Source organism: Pocillopora damicornis, chromosome 10 (genome assembly GCF_964200805.1).
Source record: "Pocillopora damicornis chromosome 10, jaPocDami1.2, whole genome shotgun sequence".
NCBI classification, from domain to species: domain Eukaryota; kingdom Metazoa; phylum Cnidaria; class Anthozoa; order Scleractinia; family Pocilloporidae; genus Pocillopora; species Pocillopora damicornis.
This window is the reverse complement of record NC_142679.1, coordinates 11943530-11965526: the sequence shown is the minus strand read 5'-3', so window position 1 is coordinate 11965526 and position 21997 is coordinate 11943530. Positions and strand designations below refer to the sequence as shown.

Genomic DNA, 21997 nt, shown 5'->3' with positions numbered 1-21997 from the left:
TTTGTGAAACTTAAAAGCTGGCTTGTTTATTGAAATCACACTCAGCAATTAAAAACAAAGATATGAAATCATCATTATAAAAACCCTTAACATGACATTACGTATCATCTCTAGCGTTGTAGTTGCTGTAATGAGCAAAAATATTGTAAAAATTAGATTAAAAAACAAAAGGACTTAAAATAAAAAATCAACCTCTAGAAAATGCTTCCAATGCTAAAATATTTTTGTTTCTCAGCCCTGGCTTCCTAAGACTCCTGATGCTATCAGCTACAGTCAGTACAGATTTAAACTACATGGCTAATTGAAAATACGATCTCATGCATGGGAAACGGTGAATTTCTCTCTACTCAAAAGTGCAATTTTTATTAAAACAGTGTCCATCGAATTCGAAATATGAGCAACGCCACAATGGCGCCAAAAACACATCTCACTAAAAGCTGGACTACTAACGACACTAACTTAAAAATGTACAAAAGAAAGAGCTACTGTGGATTTAATATTACTGATTATCTTGGGTAACAAATGAAAAAAAGCGTCAACTGTTTATGATATACTAAACACCTTATTTCTGCTAACATTTTGTCTTCAACATGGTGAAAATACTTACTACGCGATAGGTAAGTTTCGCCCATAGTATGGGTGTGGCCTATAAGTTGGACGTTCACAAACATATTGGGAACAATATACATAGTAAACGTAGTGCTGTAACCTACAACCCACCCGGATTGTAACGCATATACGCGAAACTACCCTTTTTTGAATTCTCCAGTATCCTCCTCTATAAGAACACCAACACTTATCCCAGTAGGTAACGGTGCCTTTTCCACCTGCGCACAGATTACAAGGGTGAATTGGCGGAAATGATCTCGCATGTCGACGACTGCGATGTTGCGTTCCTGTTGTCAAAAGAAAAGACACAACTGCATTTAATGTGTCACAGTGAAGTTTGCGAAGCAAGTGAAAAACATTCAAAGAAATACCTCCATTAATTTCCTGCAAGAACGTACGACATCCAGATATTTTAGAAATTTTTATCACCTTCAAGATTCGCCAGATGTCTATATATTTTTCATTATTTCATTCTTTCAAGGAACAGTTTGGTTTGGGTTCACTTCACAAATTGATAAAAGTCAAAAGGAAAGCGCGAACGTAATTTAGCCTCCTGTTTTTTTCGGTATACGCATTTCAAACTTCTCTGTCCTTGACTCACCTTCTGTCTCTACCCTTGTAACAGTCAATGAGTCGTCCATCATTTTCACCTGATATATCGGGTATTGTGGACAGAAGTTTGCCAACTCCTCGCTCAGTTCAGACCGATCAGCCATCTCATTGTCCACTGTCCACTTGCTGTCAATAATTTTGGTCTTGTCCTTGTCTAATTCCTGAAAAAAAGCAACGAGATGTCAATATTTTTCAGCCATCCCAATGCAAAAGAGAACTTATGCGTCTCCTGTACTTTTCACAAATCAGTGCACTAGTCAGGTAGCAACCAGGACAATTTCTAATTCCTGTAAAACGGCAACGAGATGTTTTAGAATTTCTCGGCAATCTTAGTTTCCGTAAAAGAGGAGCTATGCGTATCCCAAAGTGTTCACATATCAGTACACATTATTCTTTAGTCAGCCAGCCGCCAGGACAAAACTATTGAAACCCGTACCCACATATTTCTCCTCTTGAATCTTTTATTGGTTTCTCAACAATTGACTGGGATATCTTGTTAAGTTTCCAAAATGTTTCCAGCTTCTTATAATGATCCGAGATGTGTGACATTTAAGTGGCAGCACTCGAATGACGATTGTAGTGAGTATTTAGCAAATAAAGACTTAAATTGTTTGTCTGAAAAAAGGATCGTGTCCTTACCTCTGTCTGATCAAGATCACTCTCGAGTTTTTCTGGTGTCGGCACCTCTTCTGACAGTGGCATAAGATAGCATATCTTTTTTTCCGGCAACAGCATCATAGTCATATTCTGTTTTACGATAAAAGAGGAATTTTTCGATAATCCCAATGTTGTTTAAACACTGGTGTTTCATTTACACAAAAACATATGTCCCCTTTTTCTTGTCTAGTAAAGGGTAGCTGATCATGTTCAGCGTTGTCCCAGTTGGCTTGAAGAGTTATAATCAAGACTTGCAATGCTTGAAACACGATAAAAAGATTGTGCTTTATGATGAGTCAGTTGGGTTTGAACTGATTAAGCACATTTTTTAGGTTTGATTGACGATCGGATAAATCCTAATGTTTTTACACCGCTTGAAAAAGCAATTAGACTTACCGTCTTAAAGTCGTGCAAAACATTGCTTTCGTCCACGTCATTATGAGCAGGAACTTTAAAAAGTTCAGTTTGCTTCTCCGTGTCCACCTCGATTGTCTCGTTGTACTCTGTCCCAGTCTCGCTGATTTGAACTTTATAATCCACAACCTGTGAAATAGAAAATGCTCAAATTAGAGCGGAGGTACGCTGACCTTTGAATTTTGACAAGTTTGTTGAGATGAGTCGTAAAAATATTTACGTAGAATGTAGCTAGCAAGGACGACAGGAATCACGATAACGCAACGGTCTAAGGCAAGTTTAATTACACATTGAACATTGTGGCAACCAAAGAGATTTGTATCTTATGAAAGGTGCATTTATAAATGCAGTGAAGCTTAAATTTAAATCCAGTTATTTCAATAATTAGTTCTGAAACGTTTTAGTTATTTCCAGAAATTACACGAGCGATCGAGAAGTAATCAGAAAGTGACAGTAAAAGACAGAAAAGGAAAAAAAGGCAAGCTCTTTATGGCATGCAAGATAAATTACTGCTGAGCCTTTTGTTACTGATTATTGGATTGAGAGGAAACGATTTACCTTCCTAGAAGGGGAGCGAGCGGAACGGACGGGACTTGCAGATGTCCAGTTTGCTGTGACAACAAGCAGCAAGAATACGAGGACTGGTTTCTACAAAGAACGAATAAAATACATAAGAGATTGTCATTAATTACTTTTATGAATTTATTCTAATCACTAAAAAACACGAGATGAAGCCCTTAGTCTACCCATAAAAGTTAATTTAACTTCTAGTTTCAAAAATTTTACTTTAATAAAAACTGTTGCCGACAAGATGATACTATGTTGGGAAAAACGGGAGACATCTTTTAGGTTCTTTCCATGTAATTTTGCCTACATTCAATAATCAAATTTTAGAAATAAAGGTGCAGTTTAAAGTCAATCATTATAATGATGACAATATTCAGTAAAATACAGATTCATGGTTGACGAAAAAATTACATGAACAATATAGATCAGTTCTAGAAACCTGTGTCAATTGTTTGTGTGGTGCATGCAATTATAACTAGGCTATACCTAAACTTAAACAGTGTCTGTTCACTTACAATGAGCATAGTTGTTTGCTTCTGCGTGCAGCTTTGTTTGGTTTACTCCGTCAATTTTCTTCTTGGTGTTTCTCGTCTCTCTTTGACTCAAGTTGACGTGCACTGTAACTTGGCCGTGCTTTGCTTCTTTTTATACCGTACTTAATGCTATGCATATGCATTATTAATGCATATTTGAATTTCATGTTTCAGCGAGAGGTACACTGCATTCTTGATAATTCATTTTAGATTTCGAGGAAATATCAGGGAGTGTGGAAAAGAAATATCAGAAGTTTCTGCTGCATACGGCATTTTTTTACGATTAACTGAAGGATTAACTTAACAATTGCTGTGTTGTGACTTCGGTGATTGTTTACAATTGTTTCTGGCATCTCATGTTAGTGCATCATTCACATTCCATCGTACAAAACACGTGATTTTAAACCGGGATGTAGGAGTTGCTCTAATTAGCTTCAGCATGAGGGAAACGGGAAATTCAATGGTTATTCTTGGACACGAAGTCATGTAAATTTAATTCATATATCTTGGAATATTCAGTCGCCCTTGACAAGTTTTTTTTTTTTTACCGTTTTGCTGTTTAACCCACTACTGCATTTCCAGAATTTGGAGGTTTTGTTCAAATTTAATAATATCTTGAAGTTATTTTGGAAAACTCCTTTTCGACGTAGAATAGAGTGCCGATATAGTGAACTGAATGCACTGCACTGAACTGTTTACAACATAAACACACTTTATCCCAGGGGACAATCTATGCTTAACTTCCTTGTTTTAATTTAATTACACTAATCGCTACCTGTTTCAGCCGACACGTGTCTTTTCTCATAGTTTTACTCAGTCTTTGATACTTTGTCTCTCCATATTGCTTCCTTTCAATGCTTACCACGTAATAAGAAAACCCCAACCACTGAAAATTTCATTTTGAATATCTCTACTTGGTGAGTATGGCTTGCATTGAGAACATCTCAATGGATGTAACAGTTTTCATGGGTTCCTACATGTTTGTCAATGTGATTGTGGAATTTTATAATGCAACGCGAGAATTCCATCAATTCTGTATTTGGTTTTAAAAAGCTTTGACCCACTAGGAACACATGCTTGGCGCCTTTGATCTTATCTTCATCAGTAAATGGGTTTATGCTCAATTAACATGTATCTTTGCATTTGATTGTTTACTCTTTAGACATCAATGCCCGCCTGGCTATGGAATAAACTCATTTGTGATCATAAACTTTCACACCTGTGTTTCACCAATCGCGAAAAAGTAGATGTTCAAGATTTTCCTTACGTTTGTATCCAAAAAAAAGTCAATTTTAAACCAAGGGAATAAAGAGGTGTTTTATTATCAAATAAGTAAGGACTGACAAGGAAGTAATGATTCAAGGTTATTGTCCCCTAAGACAGGAAGATAATAATGAAGAACGATAGAGATAAAGTAGAAATACTGTAAAGTGGAAATAAACAATTTGAAAAGTGCCCACGTCCTTTCCGTGGGGCCTGCGAATGAAATGCAACCGAACCTGTGTGACAACAAAACTTTTATTGTAGATTCAATTGACAACCAACCATTTTGATACCTCAATTTCCATGTTTATCAAGAGCGAGTTTACCACTCTATAAAATATCTTGAAAAGATTACCAAACATGCTTCATTCCTTACACAAGCATAAGTAAAAAAAATCAATGGTGTCATACACTGCAAATGTTTGCGAAATGCAGTCGTTGCTGACTTAAATCGACTCACTTGAAAGACATAAAATAATCATACTAAATATAAAACGACGAGGAGAAAAAGAACCCAGATAGCGTGTATTTCTGATTACAAAAACGATAACCGGTATTGAAAAAAGAAAAGCTTCCGTGAAGACGCATAAAGCTCAGAGAAAACATTGACATACTATTTGAACGGAAAAATATTCACCTCTTACAACCTTTGATCTAAAGAAAGCACATGGCGAGTAAACTTTTAAAACACAGATAACTGGTTATTAACTCTAAAGTACAAAACACAAACAGCGGTCGGATAAAGGTGACACTGAGCCACCACTTCATTTCAAATTATTCTTAAAATGAGCACAATGATTTAAAAATAGAGAACATATAGGAAATTCCAATCACGTTCGCGAACAATGATAAGTTAGAGTTCTTCCACAGAAAATGAAAAATAATTATGTTATCTTCAGAAGAACAGAGGTAAATCTTAATACGATTAGACAGTGAATCACAGTATTTCTCTGCAAAACATTAGCAGTGTTGCGCGTACCCATAATTAATACTCAGGAAACAGTTAACATGGCCGCCGTCATTCTCGCGATATGTTGCGTAATATTTGCCATGCTTTCAGCGAGCTCCGAACTTGATAGTATTTCGTCATTTTCTGGGGGGATACTATGTTGCAGGCTTTTAGAATTGAAGCATACATCAAGACTTGTACAAATTAATTGAAAGACACTGAGGATTGTTAAAGCAGTTTACTTTTGCTATATTAAAATTATTTCTACTTTGCTGTGTTGTCTATCTCTTGCACTTTCTTCCCGATTTTAGGAGACCCTTACCTTGGATCTTAAAACTTCCTTGTTATTCCCTATTTGTTTGGTAACCAATCATTCCTCCTGGTGCTGACGTATTTCGAATTTTCAGTTTCATATAAACTTAATTCTTGAAAACTAATTGTCAGAGAATGCCTCAGACATCAGTGTTCCGTGATTGCTGAAACACCGTAGAAAATTCTTGAATGACACTTGAATTTGATAATTTTTGGAATCATTATCGATCATTAGCATTTGAATGCCAAGATACCTGTTCACTGAGCGTAAATCCATTAACTAAATTGAATTAAAAACGAGCCGAAGATGGTTATTAAAGGATCTTTCTGAAGACAACAGAAATTAACACAAGTTCCACTTTGCAGCAAGATATTGTAGAAACATTTAAAACCAAAAGAAAGCTGTTACAAACACAAAACCCATGGAGATGTTATGGCTGTTGAGCACAGATAATGAAATGTTTGATTTCACCACATCCTGCGCGCGGAGTACTTTGAGGTTTTAACAGTGTCAAAGGCCAAATATCAACTCTGAAAAAATCCACCTTGTTGTCTGAAACAAAAATCAATTAGTGTAACAAGATATCTAAGGAAGGAACAAGGAAGTTAAGAATAGAATTCCCACGATGATTAGGTGTGTAGATGTTGCAAACAGTTGCAATCCATTCATTGAACAATTTTGATGTTCCAGTTTCTGTTTAAAAGGAGTTTTTTAGTGTCTTATCAAGGAATGAATAAAGCTGATTGAAGAGCCTCATTATCAAGTTTACAAGGAAGAACAAACACATAAAAACTGGTCAAGGATGAATGAATTTTCTAAGAAATATGAATGAAAAATATAGATCCAAAAAAAATTGAGACGTACGATTTTGCTGACACTTACCAATGCGCGTGTTACCCGAAATATGGGATTCCAAGAAAAATCTATATTCTTTCGCTGAAACGAATGCAATTCTGGCTCCACATTCTATCCGTACTTTTCGCGTTCCATTTATATGAATAGTTTCAAGACTTCCTCGAGTAACCTGTGTAACTCTAAACATTAGTGTACTGTTCTAAATAATTAAAAACTCCAATTAGAGTACTTGTTTGAGCATTTACTGTCATAGGTTGTGGATTATAAAGTTCAAATTAGCGAGACTGGGACAGAGTACAACGAGACAATCGAGGTGGACACAGAGAAGCAAACTGAACTGTTTAAAGTTCCTGCTCATAATGACGAGGACGAAAGCAATATTTTGCACGACTTTAAGACGGTAAGTCAATTCGTTTTTACGTCAATGGCTGTAAATGCAGTTGGTTTTATCTAATCTTCCATCAAACCTAGACAAACGGCTTGATGTTTTGTTAGATAAATGCAAAAGATGTAATGGCAACTATGACACCATTTTTTTAAATATGCTTTCGTGTTCAATACTGTAAAAGACTCATTCATTCCTCATAAAGCACAATCTATTTATCGTTTTACAAGCTTAAAAAGTCTTGATTATAATTCTTCATGTCAACTGGGACAACGCTGAACATGATCAGCTTCCCTTTACTAAACCAGTCTAGGGGATATGTTCATTATGCTTACAAATTTATGTTTCCGTGAACATAAGATACCAGTGCTTGAGTAGCGCTTAAATTGTTGAAAAATTCTTCTTTTCTCGTAAAACAGAACATGACTATGATGCTGTTGCCGGAAAAAAAAATATGCTACCTTATGCCTCTGTCAGAAGAGGTGCCGACACCAGCAAAACTCGAGAGTGATCTTAATCAGACAAAGGTAAGGACGTGTTCCTTTTTCTCAGACAATCGACTTCAGGCGACTTTCCGTTGACCGCGGGAAATTTGCGAAATGTTATTAGGTAGTAATGAAATAAAACGGCCACAACATTCCTTGATCCTAAATTTTTTAATAAGACACTCTCACTCTGTCAACTTCTGTCTTCTTTTGTGAATGCAGAAACCTAATTAAATCTTAAATAGCGAACTATTTCTCTATAGAATTATCATTTCGAATGCTGCCACTTAAATGTGAACAATTTTTTCTGTACTGCGTTTCAAACCGGAAGAGAATTCGAAAGAGAAAATGAGGATATGGGTTTTAGTTTTGTCCTGGCGGCTGGCTGAACAGTACAATGGTGAACAGTATGCGATACGCATGATTTCTCTCTTGTATAGGGATTGCTGGAAAATTCTAAAACCATCTTGCCATGCTATTTTGCAGGAAATGGACAAGGAAAAGGCAAACATTATTGAGAGCAAGTGGACAGTGGACAATGAGATGGTGGACCGGTCTGAACTGAGCGAGGAGTTGGCAAACTTCTGTCCACAATACCCGATATATCAGGTGAAAACAGTGGACGTATCATTGACTTCTACAAGGGTAGAGACAGAAGGTAAGTTAAGGACAGAGAAGTTTGAAATGCGTCTACCGAAAACATCAGAAGGCTAAATTGCGTTCGCACTTTCCGTATGACTTTTATTAATTTATAAAAAGAACTCATACCAAGCTGTTCCGTGAAAGAAATAAAGAATGAAAAATATATAGACACCTGGTGAATCTTGAACGTGATAGAAATTTCTGGAAAATATCTCGATGTCGTAAGTTCCTGCTGGAAATTAATTGCTTTTGTTTTGCAAACTTCAAATTGCTGTGACACATTTAATGCAGTTGTGTCTTTTCTTTTTACAACAGGAACGCAACAGCGCAGTCGTCGACATGCGGGATCATATCCATCAATTCATCCCAATAGGCTGTGCGCAGGTGGAAAAGGCACCGTCACCTACTGGGACAAGTATTGGTGTTCTTATAGAGGAGGATACTGGAGAAGACAAATCAAGATATCTGGGCGTGTTTCCATTACGATCCGGGTTTGCTCTTGGTGGAGATGTTACTTAAGGCGTATCATTTACTATGTGCTTTGCTCGCAATATGTGTGTTATTGAACCTGCAGTGGTTTGTTAGCCAGCCTTTAATGAGATATGTTCTCAGTGTTTCAGCTTTGCTCTTATTTTATTTCAGTATGAATGAATGAATGAATGTGTATTTATATACCGCACATATCACATACTGTCTCAAGGCGGTTTACAATTCTAATTGAGTAAGATCGAACGTCAGCTTGTAAAAGTAGACGCCGTAAGGCTTAGTGCAAGTTAAAAATTAAGTATAGGGACAATAAAGTTTCAACATTTCCCATGCATGATATTGTTTTTTCAATAAGCATTGTAGTTGAAGTATACACAGTGTAGCTGATAGTCTCACGAAGCCAAAGCTGAGAGACAAAAGTGTTTTACAACTGTAGACAATTTTCAGAGGTCGGTTTTTGCTCCGACACCTGTGTTTTTTGTTTTTTTGTTTCGGTTCTTTTTGTTTTTTTACTTTTTACCATATTATTGCTTATTATACCGTTAGAAAATGATATGTAAGGGTCATAAAAATGGTTGCTATGATAATGATCATATATCCTTGCTGTTAAGTGCTAAGTGTGATTTCAATAAACAGGCAGGCTTTGAAGTTTCACAAATGTATCACTTGTTGTTAATGGGTCACGAGGGGCTTGATTACTAAATAATCTGACATTTCATGAAACATAGGAGCATTACATTCAGTACAAATAGTGCCGACGCGTTTAAAACTTGCAAGTCGCATACAACTAGAGACCAAAGATATTGGCGATCATGGTAAACTTTTAAACACTTTTCTTTATAGTTTCAGCACGGATGAAGTTGTTCTTTACTTAGTATAGATAGCAAGGTTTCACTTATTCGTCGGACAATCTGTCTCGTAACGTGGAACGAGATGGCTCCTTTTGTGGAATGAAACGACGATAGAGCGAAGTGACAATAAAGCAAACTTGGACTGACCATTAGGGTAGCCATTAGCATGAAAACTACTACATTGATGGATAACGAAATAACTCTTCACTTGTTTGATGCTATTCCCTCTATAAAGCTGTATCGTTGCCAGCCAGCAGGGAAACTTTAGTAATGAAATTAAACTGTTTGAGTGCCCCATTGCGTTACAGTAGGATTTAAAGTTCACAATATTGGTTAGTGATCGGATAGGGAATAAAGATATATATCATAGAATTGTTCGAGCAGTGAGTTTTATGCTTTACAGTATTTCTGCTTTTTTCTTTCGTCTAAGTGATCTTCCGTTATTTCATGCCGGTTTTAGCAGACACCAACCATGATTCGTAAAGCTTTCTCGACTATCTACGTCAATTTTCTTGAGATCAAACCAAAATCTCTCGGTGTACCAAGAACTACCAAGTTTATGCGGTCTTTCAAACTGAGTTTTCGAGAATACCTTGATAATCACTTTTTCGCGACTACTAAAACACGGAAGCTTCAGTCTCTAATCAGACAAGAGTTTAAGAGAGTAGAATATTAGCATATCCAACACTGTAATTTGATTCCTATTAACAGATCAATTAAAAAAGATGTCATGTGTTCACGAAGCATGAAACCACAAAAACATCAGTTACGAAAATCCAAAGAAAGCTGAGAGACAAAAGAAGTATTTTGATTTCGTTTTATTTTGTTACATTTACGATTTATTCCACTTTAAAATACAAATTATGAAAAAGAAAAACAAAGTTAATAACTTGTGACAATAGAATATATTATCAACAGTTCAATTCACTATTATGGCGAGCAGGCCATCTTGATTTTCGAGTAGAACCTGGCAACTACTTATGAATAATACTTAATAAGACCTATCAAGCCCGCGACAAATATTTCTCCAGTTGTAAACTGTGGTTAATTAAAAGATATTCACAAACATATGCAAAAACAAACACAAATATACAAAACTATCCATATTGTCGCTTCATTTGTCACTTTTTACATTTCCACCCGGACAGAAATTATATCGGTTAAAAATTGCAATTTCCTGACCATTTACCGGTTACGTTATTGAACAAACGTTAACACAAGAAAAGAAATTCGAAATTTTATTTGTACATGTAAAATTCACGGTTTCCTTTAATCAAAAGATATTAACTCTAGATCCGTCAACTGCCTCTGGGGAGGTGGGCCTTGGGGTGGCGGTGCTGATCCAAATTGCTGTGGCGGTGGTTGACCAGGACCCGGTTGGTACCCTTGCTGAGGTGCAAATTGTTGGGGCTGTTGTTGTGGTTCATAAGCCTGCTGCCCTGGAGGGCCCTGTTGAAGGGGAGGGCCCTGTTGCATGGGATGGCCTTGCTGCATTGGGTGACCTTGCTGCATCGGGTGAACTTGCTGCACCGGGGCTCCTTGTTGCAACGAAGGAGGTCCTTGTTGAAACGAAGGAGGACCACTGGGTGGAACCATGTTGAGTTGTGGTTGAGTTGGTAAAGAATTGAACTGCATCTGAGATGATCCTCTGGAGGCGTCCATTGCCGGAGGAAAGCCATTCGCTTGAGGAACATGGTATGACTGTGTTTTAGTCTGTGGAGCCTGGTTTGGGGGTTGAGGGTACTGGGGTGGGGCAGTCTCTGGTACCAGTGGTGCCTCCGTTGGGTTGGAATATTGTGGATGTTGTGGGTATTGGGATTGGGCCTGTGGTGGCGGCATCTGGTTATACTGGGGTTGTTTCCCTGTGGGGCCTGGAAGTGTTGTAGCTGGGAGCTGATTCTGTAGCGCAGATTGTGTTGGCGGCTGCTGACCAACTGACTGTCCATATAGAGGTGGAGGGCCAGGCTGCTGGGAGCTAACCTGAGCATACTGAGGAGGAGGTGCTTGGGGAAGTACTTGCGCAGGGGCAGTTGGAACGGGGAGGGGTCCCCCAAGACTATAAGGCTGAAGAGATGATGGACCAGACTCTGGTGGAACTTGAGATGCATATGATGGTGGCTGATACTCTAGCGAACTTGGCTGGGGTTGGAACTCTGTTTGAGGGGCTGGCACTTCGTTCCTGTATGACATATAGTCCGCCCGTGTGGTGGGTACATAACCCTCTCCTGTTGGTCGAGCAGAATACTGAGACGGTGGTGGGGCATCAGGGGCCTGATATCCAGGAGGGACAGCAGGGGTGTAGCCCGCGAGTGGATTCTGAGGATTGTAAGGTTGTGTACCAGCTGCAGTCATTGGAGCGTAATTTATGGAAGAATACGGACTGGATTCCCCTGTGGATGGATACTGCACTCCGGCATATGGGCTTTGCTGCTGCTGCTGCGATGGCTGCATCTGTCTTTGATATTGTAATCTCTGTTGTTGCTGTTGTTGTTGTTCAATGACTGCTTGTCTCTCGGCCTGTAAACGTTGTTGGTAAGCCAAGTACTCAGCCTTCTGCTGCCGCATCAGCTCCAGCTTTTGTTCAATTTGCATCCGTCGAAGCATATCTTGTTCGAGTTCCTGCTGACGAACTTTCTCACGGTGTTGCTCTCGCATCTCATCTAAGGATGCACGTGCTTCATGCACAAGACCAAGTTTCACTTGAAGTGCCTCGTATTTAGCTGAAAACAAAAGGAATGAAACAAATTACATGAGGAAAAAAGTAAGGGACAAAATCTAGTCAATAGAAACTGCCAAACATGGACAGACACCAATAGTCAACTTAACTGGCGGTATTTCTTTATATCTGTTGAAAATGAAGGCGACGAAGCCGCGAAAAAATTAACCCTGAACTAAGAAAACAACCAGTTAAGAGGGCTAAGGCAACAAAAAAACAAATAACTTACCTTTTTTCTCTTCTTGCCCTTCTATGAGTCTCAAAATTTGGGGATGCATTGCGCTGACAGTTTGGAATAATGACTAATAAAAACAAAAGAAAATACCCCTTTGTTGAGGCAATAGTCCGACAAAGTACAACTAATACTAGACGATACTAGAAACTGACATCACCGGCACCCATCACCACAAATAAATAGGCATCTTTTCGATTTCAAAAGTCCAAAACGCAATAACTTTTTCAACAAGCACAAGCGTTTGTAAGAACTTTTGAAACACTCCTACTTGACTTTCAGGTTGACAAGTTTTTAACCCTTTGATATTGTCCAGGAGTGTGGATGGGAACTGGTAAACTGTAAGTGACGAACTAACGTAATGCTGGGAGAGAGAGAGAGAGAGGGGGGCGGGGGAGAGAGGGGGGGGGGAAGAGAGGGGGGGGGAAGAAGAGTAAGGGAAGGCAACCCTGCATGGACCGGCATCCCGCCTAGCTACTTCTTGCTGATGACACCAGGATGAACTCTGGCTCAATTCTCAACATGAGGAGTAGACAACAATACCTGTGCTGTAGCATCCATAGCGATATGCTTCCCTTGACCAGAAATTCTCTGCATTCTGTCTAACAGCATTTCCACGTTGCTTTGAAATGTTTTCACCATGGCATCCGTCACTTCAGACACGTCTGAATTTACGCCTTCAACCTGATACACATGAGCGGAAAAATACAAATCAAGCCAAATTAGGGGAAAAGCCTTGAGGACTTTTTCTCACTCCTGAATATTACTATTTAAAAAAAAAAAAAAAAAAAAGAAAAGATTGTCTCAGGCACCCTTAGATCTCGATGCCATATTTTCAAATAACTTGATTTAACAAGATCTTAATACAAGGTCTCAAAGCAAGCTCAAAAATTGATCCGACAGATGTAGGTCTGGCTTCATAAAAATATCTACAGCCTGTACGTCTTCGCGCTGCTGCACGAGCGACGAGATTGGAGCCAGCGAGAGGTATATCAGGGGTCTGGACCCTCGCAGATCTCTTACAGACCTCTAGTGCGCTAACATCGCTGGCCCGCTCGAAACCCGTGGGTTTGACCGCTACTGTCGCAGCTTCAAGACCGCCTGCTGGCTGTGTATGCATGTCTACGGTAAATTTGTTCTCAAATTCAACAAAAAGTAATGTTATTTGGCATTTTATAAGACAGGAAGGATCCTTTAGCCGATGGGTAAATATAAATTAAGTTTGTTAGAGCATGTCATCAACAGACGGTTTATGTGGGTGACTGACCAGGGTCTCCCTTCTGTGTTCGCGTCATAAGTATAAAAAACTTATCTTCCATATTTTTGCAGGATATTGAGAAACGAAAGATTAAAAAATAAATATACTGCTCGAAAAAAAAATTAAAACGCGTTCAATTAGAGCATTCATTTAAAACTTAAATCAGTTTTTATCCTGAAATAAAATTAAAAACGGTAATCAAAAGTAGGAAGCATTTTATCCTCTTGTTAATGAGTCTATGATGTTAGAAAAAAAATTAATAAAATAATTAATAAAATTTACAGCAAGAGGGTTGTTATTAGCCATGGGCTCATTGTTGTCTCTCTGAGATTTCCTTCCTTTCTTTTTCTTTTTTCCTTTTAATCCACCAACTCTCATCTAAAACGAAATACACAGTCTTTTCTTAGCCTTCAAGGTTAGGTTAAAAACAGTTCTTTTAGGGTCTTCAGATGGGGATAAAATGCTGGGTTATGTTAATTTAGTCTACATCCCTGTGAAATTAGTGTTTAAAATTATTGACATAATTAGAGTGATTAAAATGAGGATAAATGATGATCAAAATACGGGGTAGTAAACTCACAAAACGAATTTTCAACTTTCACTTTTTTCTTTTCATTACCGAAGCACACCTGGAGTAGAATTCGCTGAACATTTGTCGCATTCAGACTTGATTATGTAAAAACTCAAGATGTGACATAAATCCTCTAAATTTATACAAACACTGCTGTGAAAACAATTTCTTTCTGCTTTTATCTGCCAAGTAGAATATCTGTTACTTAAAGCTTACAAAACAATATGTTTTGGAGTTTGCTTTGAGAAAGTAAGATGAATGATGGCACCCGTTGTGTAAACATTTTTTCATTACGATTAAATTAAAAGTTTCAATAATTTTAGATATTCTCCATTTTACTATTTTGCGAGTCAACGTTTTTATAGCTAAAAAGAGCATTTTTTTCCTAAATGACTTTCAATGTAATGGTAACAAATGTTTTATATGTGTATCACAACCTGGATAAAAGAACTCTACCTTAAAATGGTGGATTCTTTTTGCCACTGAATTGTTAAGACTCTAGCTCCCAATAGTTTCAATAAAAGTAAGTGATAAAATGCTGGTCTTATTTAGCAAAAAATCTCAATTAAAATTAAAACAGTTATTACTGGTGACACCTGTACAGTTCATAAACTCAATACAAATACTAGCAGACCTAACAAAACAAGGTGATGCCTTTCATAAATTTCCTCTGGAAAGCCAGTAGAAAGTTAAAGGACTAGTGCAAAATGACTGGATTTGTCTGTAGCATAATCCATTGATCTGTTTAACACTTTATACAGTTAAGAACAATACAAAATTTATGAGTACTCCATACTGTTCGCTACACATTTCCTAAGGTGCAGACAAGGAGAACTGGTTTAACAATCAAGAGCTTCTTTAGCTGGTGATCATTTGCTTTATTCTTGTGATCTTAATGTTTGATTCAGGGGTGATATTGTAAGGAGAAATTAGATGTTGGTCACTCTTAAAAGTCAAGGGGTTAACAGTAGACAATCAGCAAAAGATGTTTACCTCTACATGATTGTTAGCCTGCGTTGGTGCTGGTGCACTGGCTGGAGGACTTGTTCTCTCTCTTGATGTTTGCCTTTCACTCCTCTCTTCCCAGTATGAGCGATTCAGATATCTTGCAAGCTACAATTCACACAAGTGAGTTAGGAATTTAATATCTGTAAACAACCAAAGTTGCCCACACATGGAGTAAAACCATGGGGCTAATTGTTCTAACTACAATTAGTGCTAACATGTACATTAGAATTTAAATTCCATCTTGGCCTTTTGTTTTTCTTCTTTAAAGGAATAAGTATGTCTTAGGGTTTATTCTTTAGAACTCCTCTGTTTGGCAGAAGTGATAGCAGTAAAATATTGAAGAATACAGTGCAATAAAACAACACCAAAATGGATTAGCTTTTACATGTGTATTCATGTTTCAAACAACCTTATTCTGAGTTTCTGTTGCACACATGAATTGGAGGTTATTACTTAGTATTAAGTCAAGTTTCCTATGTGGTTGGATGGTGCCTACTCTTACAAACTCCTGTCCTGAGACTGATTAGTTACATGTAAGATAGAGAGCATAGCTGTACATTGGGCAAACTTTCAAATTCAATTATTGTAATAAAAGTTGTATCAAAACAAACTACAAATACCCAACTTAATTGATAGGAAGATCAAAGAGATTTCTTTTGATTTTGTTTACAATACAGAATGTATATATCAACACCTAAAATCAATGTCTTTTCTGTATGATGTAATTTTTTATACTTTTACTGTTTTAAGACAGCTGTGCAATTTGTACATGTACACAGTAGTACTCATGGGGGTTGGTAAAACTGATTTTATGCACAAAGAAATATCTGTGTCATACCTCTGGATCCATGCTGGATGAATCAGTTTCCACATCCTACAATTTAAAACAACAGTACTTTAATTGCTATGAATGCTATGAAAGAGAAAACCCAGACTCCTGACAGTACTTTTTACGAGGGGCAATGTATGTTAACTGAAAGGTATTACTTGCAAATACAAAGCACTTACTGGAGAAGCATATAAGCCACTGGACTGCCTGTGTGAGTGGTAAGGTTGCTCTGAGACTACATTGTAGGAAGAAGATTTAATGCTTGGACGAGCTTGCATCTGAAAACAAACAAAGATACAAAAAGCTAGTAAGGGTATAACTTCAGCAAATAAACACATAGAGCTCTATGAAGACCTCAAAATAAATCACAGTAACTCAAACCAGTTGTCAAGGATATCTTCACCAGTCACATATGTACACATGCAGCATAATCAGCAAACTAAAATAATGTCTAGTATTTACAACACTTCTCAGAAAATGAAAACGTAATTCTAGGCATGAAAGTGATGCCATGCATCTATTTTTAAATAGTTTTATGCAAAATTAAGCCAAAGAGTTCACATGAAGATCTTGCAAGGCAATAAAAGTGAGACTATGCCCCCTAATTATTTCAACCTGCCATAATTAAGTGTCCTAAAAAAAAGCTTTTTCACCTACAATTTAGATATCACATTTGTAACAGACTCCAAAAACCATGATTCATGCTGTAATAAATTTTGTGTCTTCTTGATTTTACAGTATTATTTATTTAATAAACTCACAACATTTTATTTTGAAAGAAAAGATCAATTTATGAGTGCAGCTCTACCAATCCACAAAAGATCTTGCTACTTTTTAGGGTTGGAGGTATGTAGAACCTTCATGCTCTTTATCAAATTCTTCACCTTGTAAAGACAGATTTTCAAAACATAAACCCTCCCAAATTCCTAGATTCATTCTCAATCACCCAGGTGAGAGGAATGTAGTTATTACTTTATAGTGATTCCTTCCTGTACTACCAAATTCTCCAAACTGGTAAATGGAAAGTTGGGTTGATTGCTTTTGAGAATCGATCTCTTGAACATAGCAATGAGTGGGTTCACATGACTTTATTATAATAGTGTCTGTTTATGCTCACATCTTTAGTTGCTTCCTCTTCTGACAGTGATAATGCCATAGCCAGCTGCAACTCTTCTTCCTCTTCATCCTGAATTTCCTGTTCAGTCTTCTTTGTAGGAACCTAGCAGCACAAGAGCATGTACAGCCAAAGGATTAAAAAGAGACTGAGGATTAAACTTCCTCTTTCTCATTTAAAAATGTTCACTCTTCTATTTCTATTTTTGTATACTATATACAATGTTTTTGACAAATCCCTACCTGTGACTCACGACTGAGTGGACTGTTAAGATATTCCGCTGGTAAGTCAGAATCTGCAGATTTTTTTTCTTTATCGGACTTCTTGGAGCTGCCTTCTTCACTTTTTCTAGAGACAAAAATAAGAAGTATGATTATTTACAAAATCATGTACATGACTGTAAATAAAAATTATGAAATTAGTGTCAATACTCATTTTGACTTATCAGAAGCAATAAATTAGAGACACAACTGTAGGATAAGTGCTCTTTGTAAGATCTACTAGCAATAACACCTTGAAAACAACGTTGAAAAATTTGGAATTCTGTAAAAGGTTCAGTGCAATTTATATGGTGCAAGCACTGTATTGAATACATAATACCTAAATCATGAAATTATTCTGCAATGTAATGTAATAAGCACTTTCATACCCTGCTGATGGGTTGATCTTGTAAAAGCAGGGATCACAGACCCTTACTTCTCTTTCTATTCCATAGTGTGGGATGATAGAATTTTTAGATGAACACTTCTGGCAGAATACTTGGCCACAATTCCTACAGTGGTGCTGAGATGAAAAAGACAAAATAATTATCATAATATCCTACAGTAGCCTGCACTTCAGGTCAAGAGGTTCAAGGTCAAGACCTAGCAGGTCATTATGTTGTGTTCTAATGGTAAAACATGCTATTTCACAGTGCTTCTTTCCACCCAGGCCGAGGTATAAATGGCTACAGGCAAATTATCAGTGGGGAAGCCCAATGAAATGCTGGGGAGTAACCTGGAGTAACCTGGCTGGACTGGCATCCTATCCAGAGGGGAGAAATAATAATCCTAGTCACTTCATGCCATGGAAACCAGGATAGGCTCTGGCTGCACTGGCCACTTGTTTCCTATATAAACTTTTTAAAACTTTTTTGCATCCTGACTAAGAAAAAGACGCTCAGTTGTCTGTCAGAAAGTTTCACCGAAGTGTAACAATACCCCAGAGTCAATTGTTAGTAATGATTATCATGATGTCACTTCATCTCTAGATTACAGGGAAACTGGGAAAACCATGAACACCTGAAATATCAATGGAATGTTTTGTGATTCCAGAGAAAAATCAACAAGGTGTGACAAAGCTTAACCACAAACACCCATCAATGGTACTTAGTTTGTGGTTTTGAGGTTTGTGTATGGTCAGTACACAATTGATGTGTTTGACACAAGTCCATGTGTTAATGGTTTTCTGAATTCACAATGAATAAGCCAAATTGAGTCTAGCTACTGTTTACCTGTCTTTGAAATGTGGAGAACTTAACCCTACACATGTGACAGACATCACCTTCTGCCCATTCAGGAGCCTGGTAAAGGAATCAATAATAAGTTTTAAATATTTCAATCAAAGATATTTTCCTATACATGCATCAGTAGTAAACTACACACCAAGCAGTTTAGCACAAAGGTTTTTACCTCTAAGATGATAATCATGAAACTTACTGTTTCGGCCGTGAATAAGGCATCACTTGAATCACTTATTGGAGGGAACTTATAACCTGTTCAGAGAGGTGGACAAACAAACAAAACAACAGTTAAGGCAAACATGCATGTCCACCCAGTTGTGTCTATATAAAAGCTCCTGTTTACATGTAGCATGTCTAACAGCCTTATGTTCATCAGATGAGGAAGAAGGAAACTTTTCACCAACTTTGCAACACCAACCCCCTCATATTTCCAATTTTTTTAGATGTGAAATAGCCAGAATTCACCATAACATCAAGTACAACCTATTCTACTGGTAAAGTGTACTGGTGATGTTCAATCTAGGGAAGATTGGAAAAAATTGAATAAATACCACTGGGTATCTCACCTTCCATTCTCATAAGATTAAATGTATCCTGGACAACTTTGTATTTTGGTTCTTTGCGAAATGCAGTTGACCATGTCTGAATCATACTAAGAATTTGTTCTTTGACTGGATCTGGGCTTGACTGAAGTAAAAAAAAAAAGGACATAACTTAGAGAAAGATGTTTTTCCTCTTTTCACCATGACATAACCTTTAAAGCCAACCACAATAGAAACCATACAAATATAATTTCCATCAAATGAAGCTTTCCCTCCTCAGTTTTGAATTTGCTATCCAGTAAACACAAACACACAAAAAAAATCCAGCTGAAATCATGTCTCTTGAAAATCCATATTTCTCACACTTTTTGCAAATACATTGCATAATTAGTTACTCTGGGTCACTAAATTTACCAAATAGGCAATAGTAACCTCATTTACAACTACCCATTGAACTGGTGAAATCTGATGTTGAAATACATGTCTTCTATCAAACTTGGTTGGTATACACAAAGAATTAGTCAGTCATTCTAATAGCTACCAAATTGGTGATAGCTTTGAGGATCATAGTTTCATTCTTACTTTGGCCAGCTCTCTGAAGCAGTCCATGATCTCTTTTGTAGCCACCTCTTTGTGCATAGGAGCCCCACAATTCTTCACACATGCTTCTAACACCTTGATGATAAGGAAACAGTATGAGATTATTGAACTTCACAAAACCATTCAGTATTCTCAGATTATACAGATTTACAATTCATATTCTGCCAGCTCAATTGTGTCAGTGCAGAAGCAAGAATCCTTTTTTTAAGTAATTGGATTGTTAATGAATTGATTGTTATACAAAAACTGTACTGTTTTATACTGTTTTAATACATCTTTTTAGATAACAATCAAGCAATCGTATCTAGCCGCCATGTTTGTTTTGTTTGTTGACATATTTAAAGCTTGTGCTATGGTGGTATCCAAATCTTGCACAATTAAAAACCCAGTATGGAGCCTTCTCAAGCACAGTGAAATTCAAGTGATTTTAGAGGAGATCTGGGACCAATTGTACTGTTTGTAAAGGTTTGACTGTTGAATAATTATTTCACAGTTCAATTTTACATATTAGGCACAATACATCCCCTTCAAAAGGGTTTCTGTTATCATATGTGCCTTCAAATCAAAGATAATCATCCTCACAGACTTCCAATGTACCAGTTTGTGTTGTCAAACTTGATGTAAATGTGGTACCAGCAGTATGTACATACAAAAGTAATTTTCAACAAAAATTATCTATGGGCAATTGGTAAGTTAAAATGCAATCTGTAAAATCATCTCTTGAAATACCAATATCTTTCAAGCACAGATACATAGACCTTAATATACAGTGCATCATGTGATACCTCATTCTACATGTGACATGACACTTTCCTTTAAATCAAAAAGGGGGAAAATCATGTGCCATAGAGAAAGCAAACTGCTGTAACTGTCAAGATGGCTGGTGAATCTTAAACTTTTTTCTGCCACTGACATCAGGAGCAAAAAAATTTTGCTGCCATTGCGAAAATAAAAATAATTATGAAGTAACTGCTTAGATGAAAAGCAGTTTCGCATTTATCAAAACAAGGTAGGAGAATGTTCGGGGTCAAATCTTTTAGTAGTATACGTCAGGTCCTTTGAGGGCCAATCGTTAAAACTATGTCATTTACAAAATAAATAAAAGCAAAAGAATCTGTCCGAAAGTACAAAATCAATTAACATTAAATTCTGATCAATATCAAACAATGCTACGCTTACTATCAATCCAAATTTCGCAACGTGGGGATTCTTGTCTAAAATCTTTCTCTTTATAGCTGCTATTGCGTATTTGGGGCTGTGAACGAGAGAAAAATACAGTAAATAAAGGCTAGAAATCATGATGTATACCATTGTATGACAGATGATAGTACTCAACCACCAATCCCCTGAGCAAAATTGAATTCAGTCACCAACGGTTGTGAACTTTATATAGCATTGAAAGTACTCTTACTTTACATCTTCTTGTCGGATACAGTCACAAATTTGAAGAATACTATTCCAGTCTGGATCCAAAAGAAGCTGACTCGTTGCTTTCTCTAGAAGATAAATAAATAACATACGGTAAGCTCATATTATTATTCAAAGACAATAATAAAATGCAGCGAGGAAGACTGACTTCTGAAACAAGTTTACACCAGATAATTAAAAGACTAAGAGCTTACCGAGATGAGAATCGAAATTGGTAGAATTTGAAAATATCCCCATCTTTAAAAACCGATGAGGAACTAGAAAGGATCGCAGCACTGTTCACCAAAGTGCTTTCACGACAACACTGGGTATCTGACAAGATGGCCGACTATTGACTTCCGAGTAAATGACGTCGATGCGACAAAAATAGACTCTACTTAGTCTCCGGAAGTGAGTGTTTTACTCCCAGTCTCAGTTGACTGGTAGCTGACTCACGATCTAACGTCATAGCTTAAACGTGCCTCACGTTTGTAAAAAATCGTGATCGACATATCAATTAAATGAATTACACAAAGCAAATTTTTGACAGTTTAATTTTCTGGCGTGCACATTCTTTATTTTCATGCCGTAAGGATAA

The 21997-nt window shown here is 37.1% G+C and overlaps 3 protein-coding genes across 6 annotated transcripts; 1 reads left to right on the top strand and 2 right to left on the bottom strand.

Annotated features, from left to right (window-relative positions):
• LOC149038941 (uncharacterized) lies at window positions 1-4169 on the bottom strand. The gene is made up of 6 exons (XM_089184273.1): window positions 3375-4169; window positions 2851-2940; window positions 2275-2421; window positions 1861-1968; window positions 1211-1382; window positions 1-896 (listed from the first exon to the last, which is right to left on the bottom strand). The coding sequence occupies exons 1-6, from the start codon at window positions 3381-3383 to the stop codon at window positions 607-609; spliced, it is 816 nt and encodes a 271-aa protein (XP_089040399.1). The 5' UTR covers window positions 3384-4169; the 3' UTR covers window positions 1-606.
• A 2665-nt stretch (window positions 4170-6834) lies between these two features.
• Window positions 6835-9428, top strand: LOC149038940 (uncharacterized). Its single transcript, XM_089184270.1, has 4 exons — window positions 6835-7172; window positions 7577-7684; window positions 8129-8300; window positions 8600-9428. Exons 2-4 carry the CDS (start codon window positions 7580-7582, stop codon window positions 8848-8850), a joined length of 528 nt encoding a protein of 175 aa, XP_089040396.1. The 5' UTR covers window positions 6835-7172; window positions 7577-7579; the 3' UTR covers window positions 8851-9428.
• Window positions 9429-10424: 996 nt separating this feature from the next.
• Window positions 10425-21782, bottom strand: LOC113683923 (hepatocyte growth factor-regulated tyrosine kinase substrate). Of its 4 annotated transcripts, XM_027201212.2 has the most exons (17): window positions 21615-21782; window positions 21404-21488; window positions 21172-21247; window positions 19975-20067; window positions 19417-19537; window positions 19047-19102; window positions 18842-18910; window positions 17999-18132; window positions 17592-17697; window positions 17353-17454; window positions 16415-16513; window positions 16245-16280; window positions 15392-15511; window positions 14110-14205; window positions 13113-13253; window positions 12567-12639; window positions 10425-12341 (listed from the first exon to the last, which is right to left on the bottom strand). In XM_027201212.2, the coding sequence occupies exons 1-17, from the start codon at window positions 21655-21657 to the stop codon at window positions 10891-10893; spliced, it is 2901 nt and encodes a 966-aa protein (XP_027057013.2). In that variant the 5' UTR covers window positions 21658-21782; the 3' UTR covers window positions 10425-10890. The 4 variants fall into 4 exon arrangements, with proteins under 4 accessions (XP_027057013.2, XP_027057014.2, XP_089040392.1 ...); XM_027201213.2 differs by lacking the exon at window positions 14110-14205; XM_089184266.1 differs by lacking the exon at window positions 21172-21247 and having other exon boundaries at window positions 21301-21488; window positions 21615-21760.
• Window positions 21783-21997: the final 215 nt, after the last annotated feature.

Bases quoted from the DNA above. Each gene is read 5' to 3' on its own strand.
- LOC149038941 (XM_089184273.1), bottom strand. The intron at 1,969-2,274 runs GTAAGTCTAATT...ATCGTAAAACAG, and splicing joins TTTTGCACGACTTTAAGACG to AATATGACTATGATGCTGTT. The intron at 897-1,210 runs GTGAGTCAAGGA...TTTTGACAACAG, and splicing joins TACAAGGGTAGAGACAGAAG to GAACGCAACATCGCAGTCGT.
- LOC149038940 (XM_089184270.1), top strand. From the start codon at position 7,580: ATGACTATGATGCTGTTGCCGGAAAAAAAAATATGCTACCTTATGCCT. The intron at 7,685-8,128 runs GTAAGGACGTGT...GCTATTTTGCAG, and splicing joins GTGATCTTAATCAGACAAAG to GAAATGGACAAGGAAAAGGC. The intron at 8,301-8,599 runs GTAAGTTAAGGA...TTTTTACAACAG, and splicing joins TACAAGGGTAGAGACAGAAG to GAACGCAACAGCGCAGTCGT.
- LOC113683923 (XM_027201212.2), bottom strand. From the start codon at position 21,657: ATGGGGATATTTTCAAATTCTACCAATTTCGATTCTCATCTCG. The intron at 16,514-17,352 runs GTGAGCATAAAC...GTTTGTTTTCAG, and splicing joins AAGAGGAAGCAACTAAAGAT to ATGCAAGCTCGTCCAAGCAT. The intron at 14,206-15,391 runs GTAAACATCTTT...ATTTCGTTTTAG, and splicing joins AGGCTAACAATCATGTAGAG to ATGAGAGTTGGTGGATTAAA.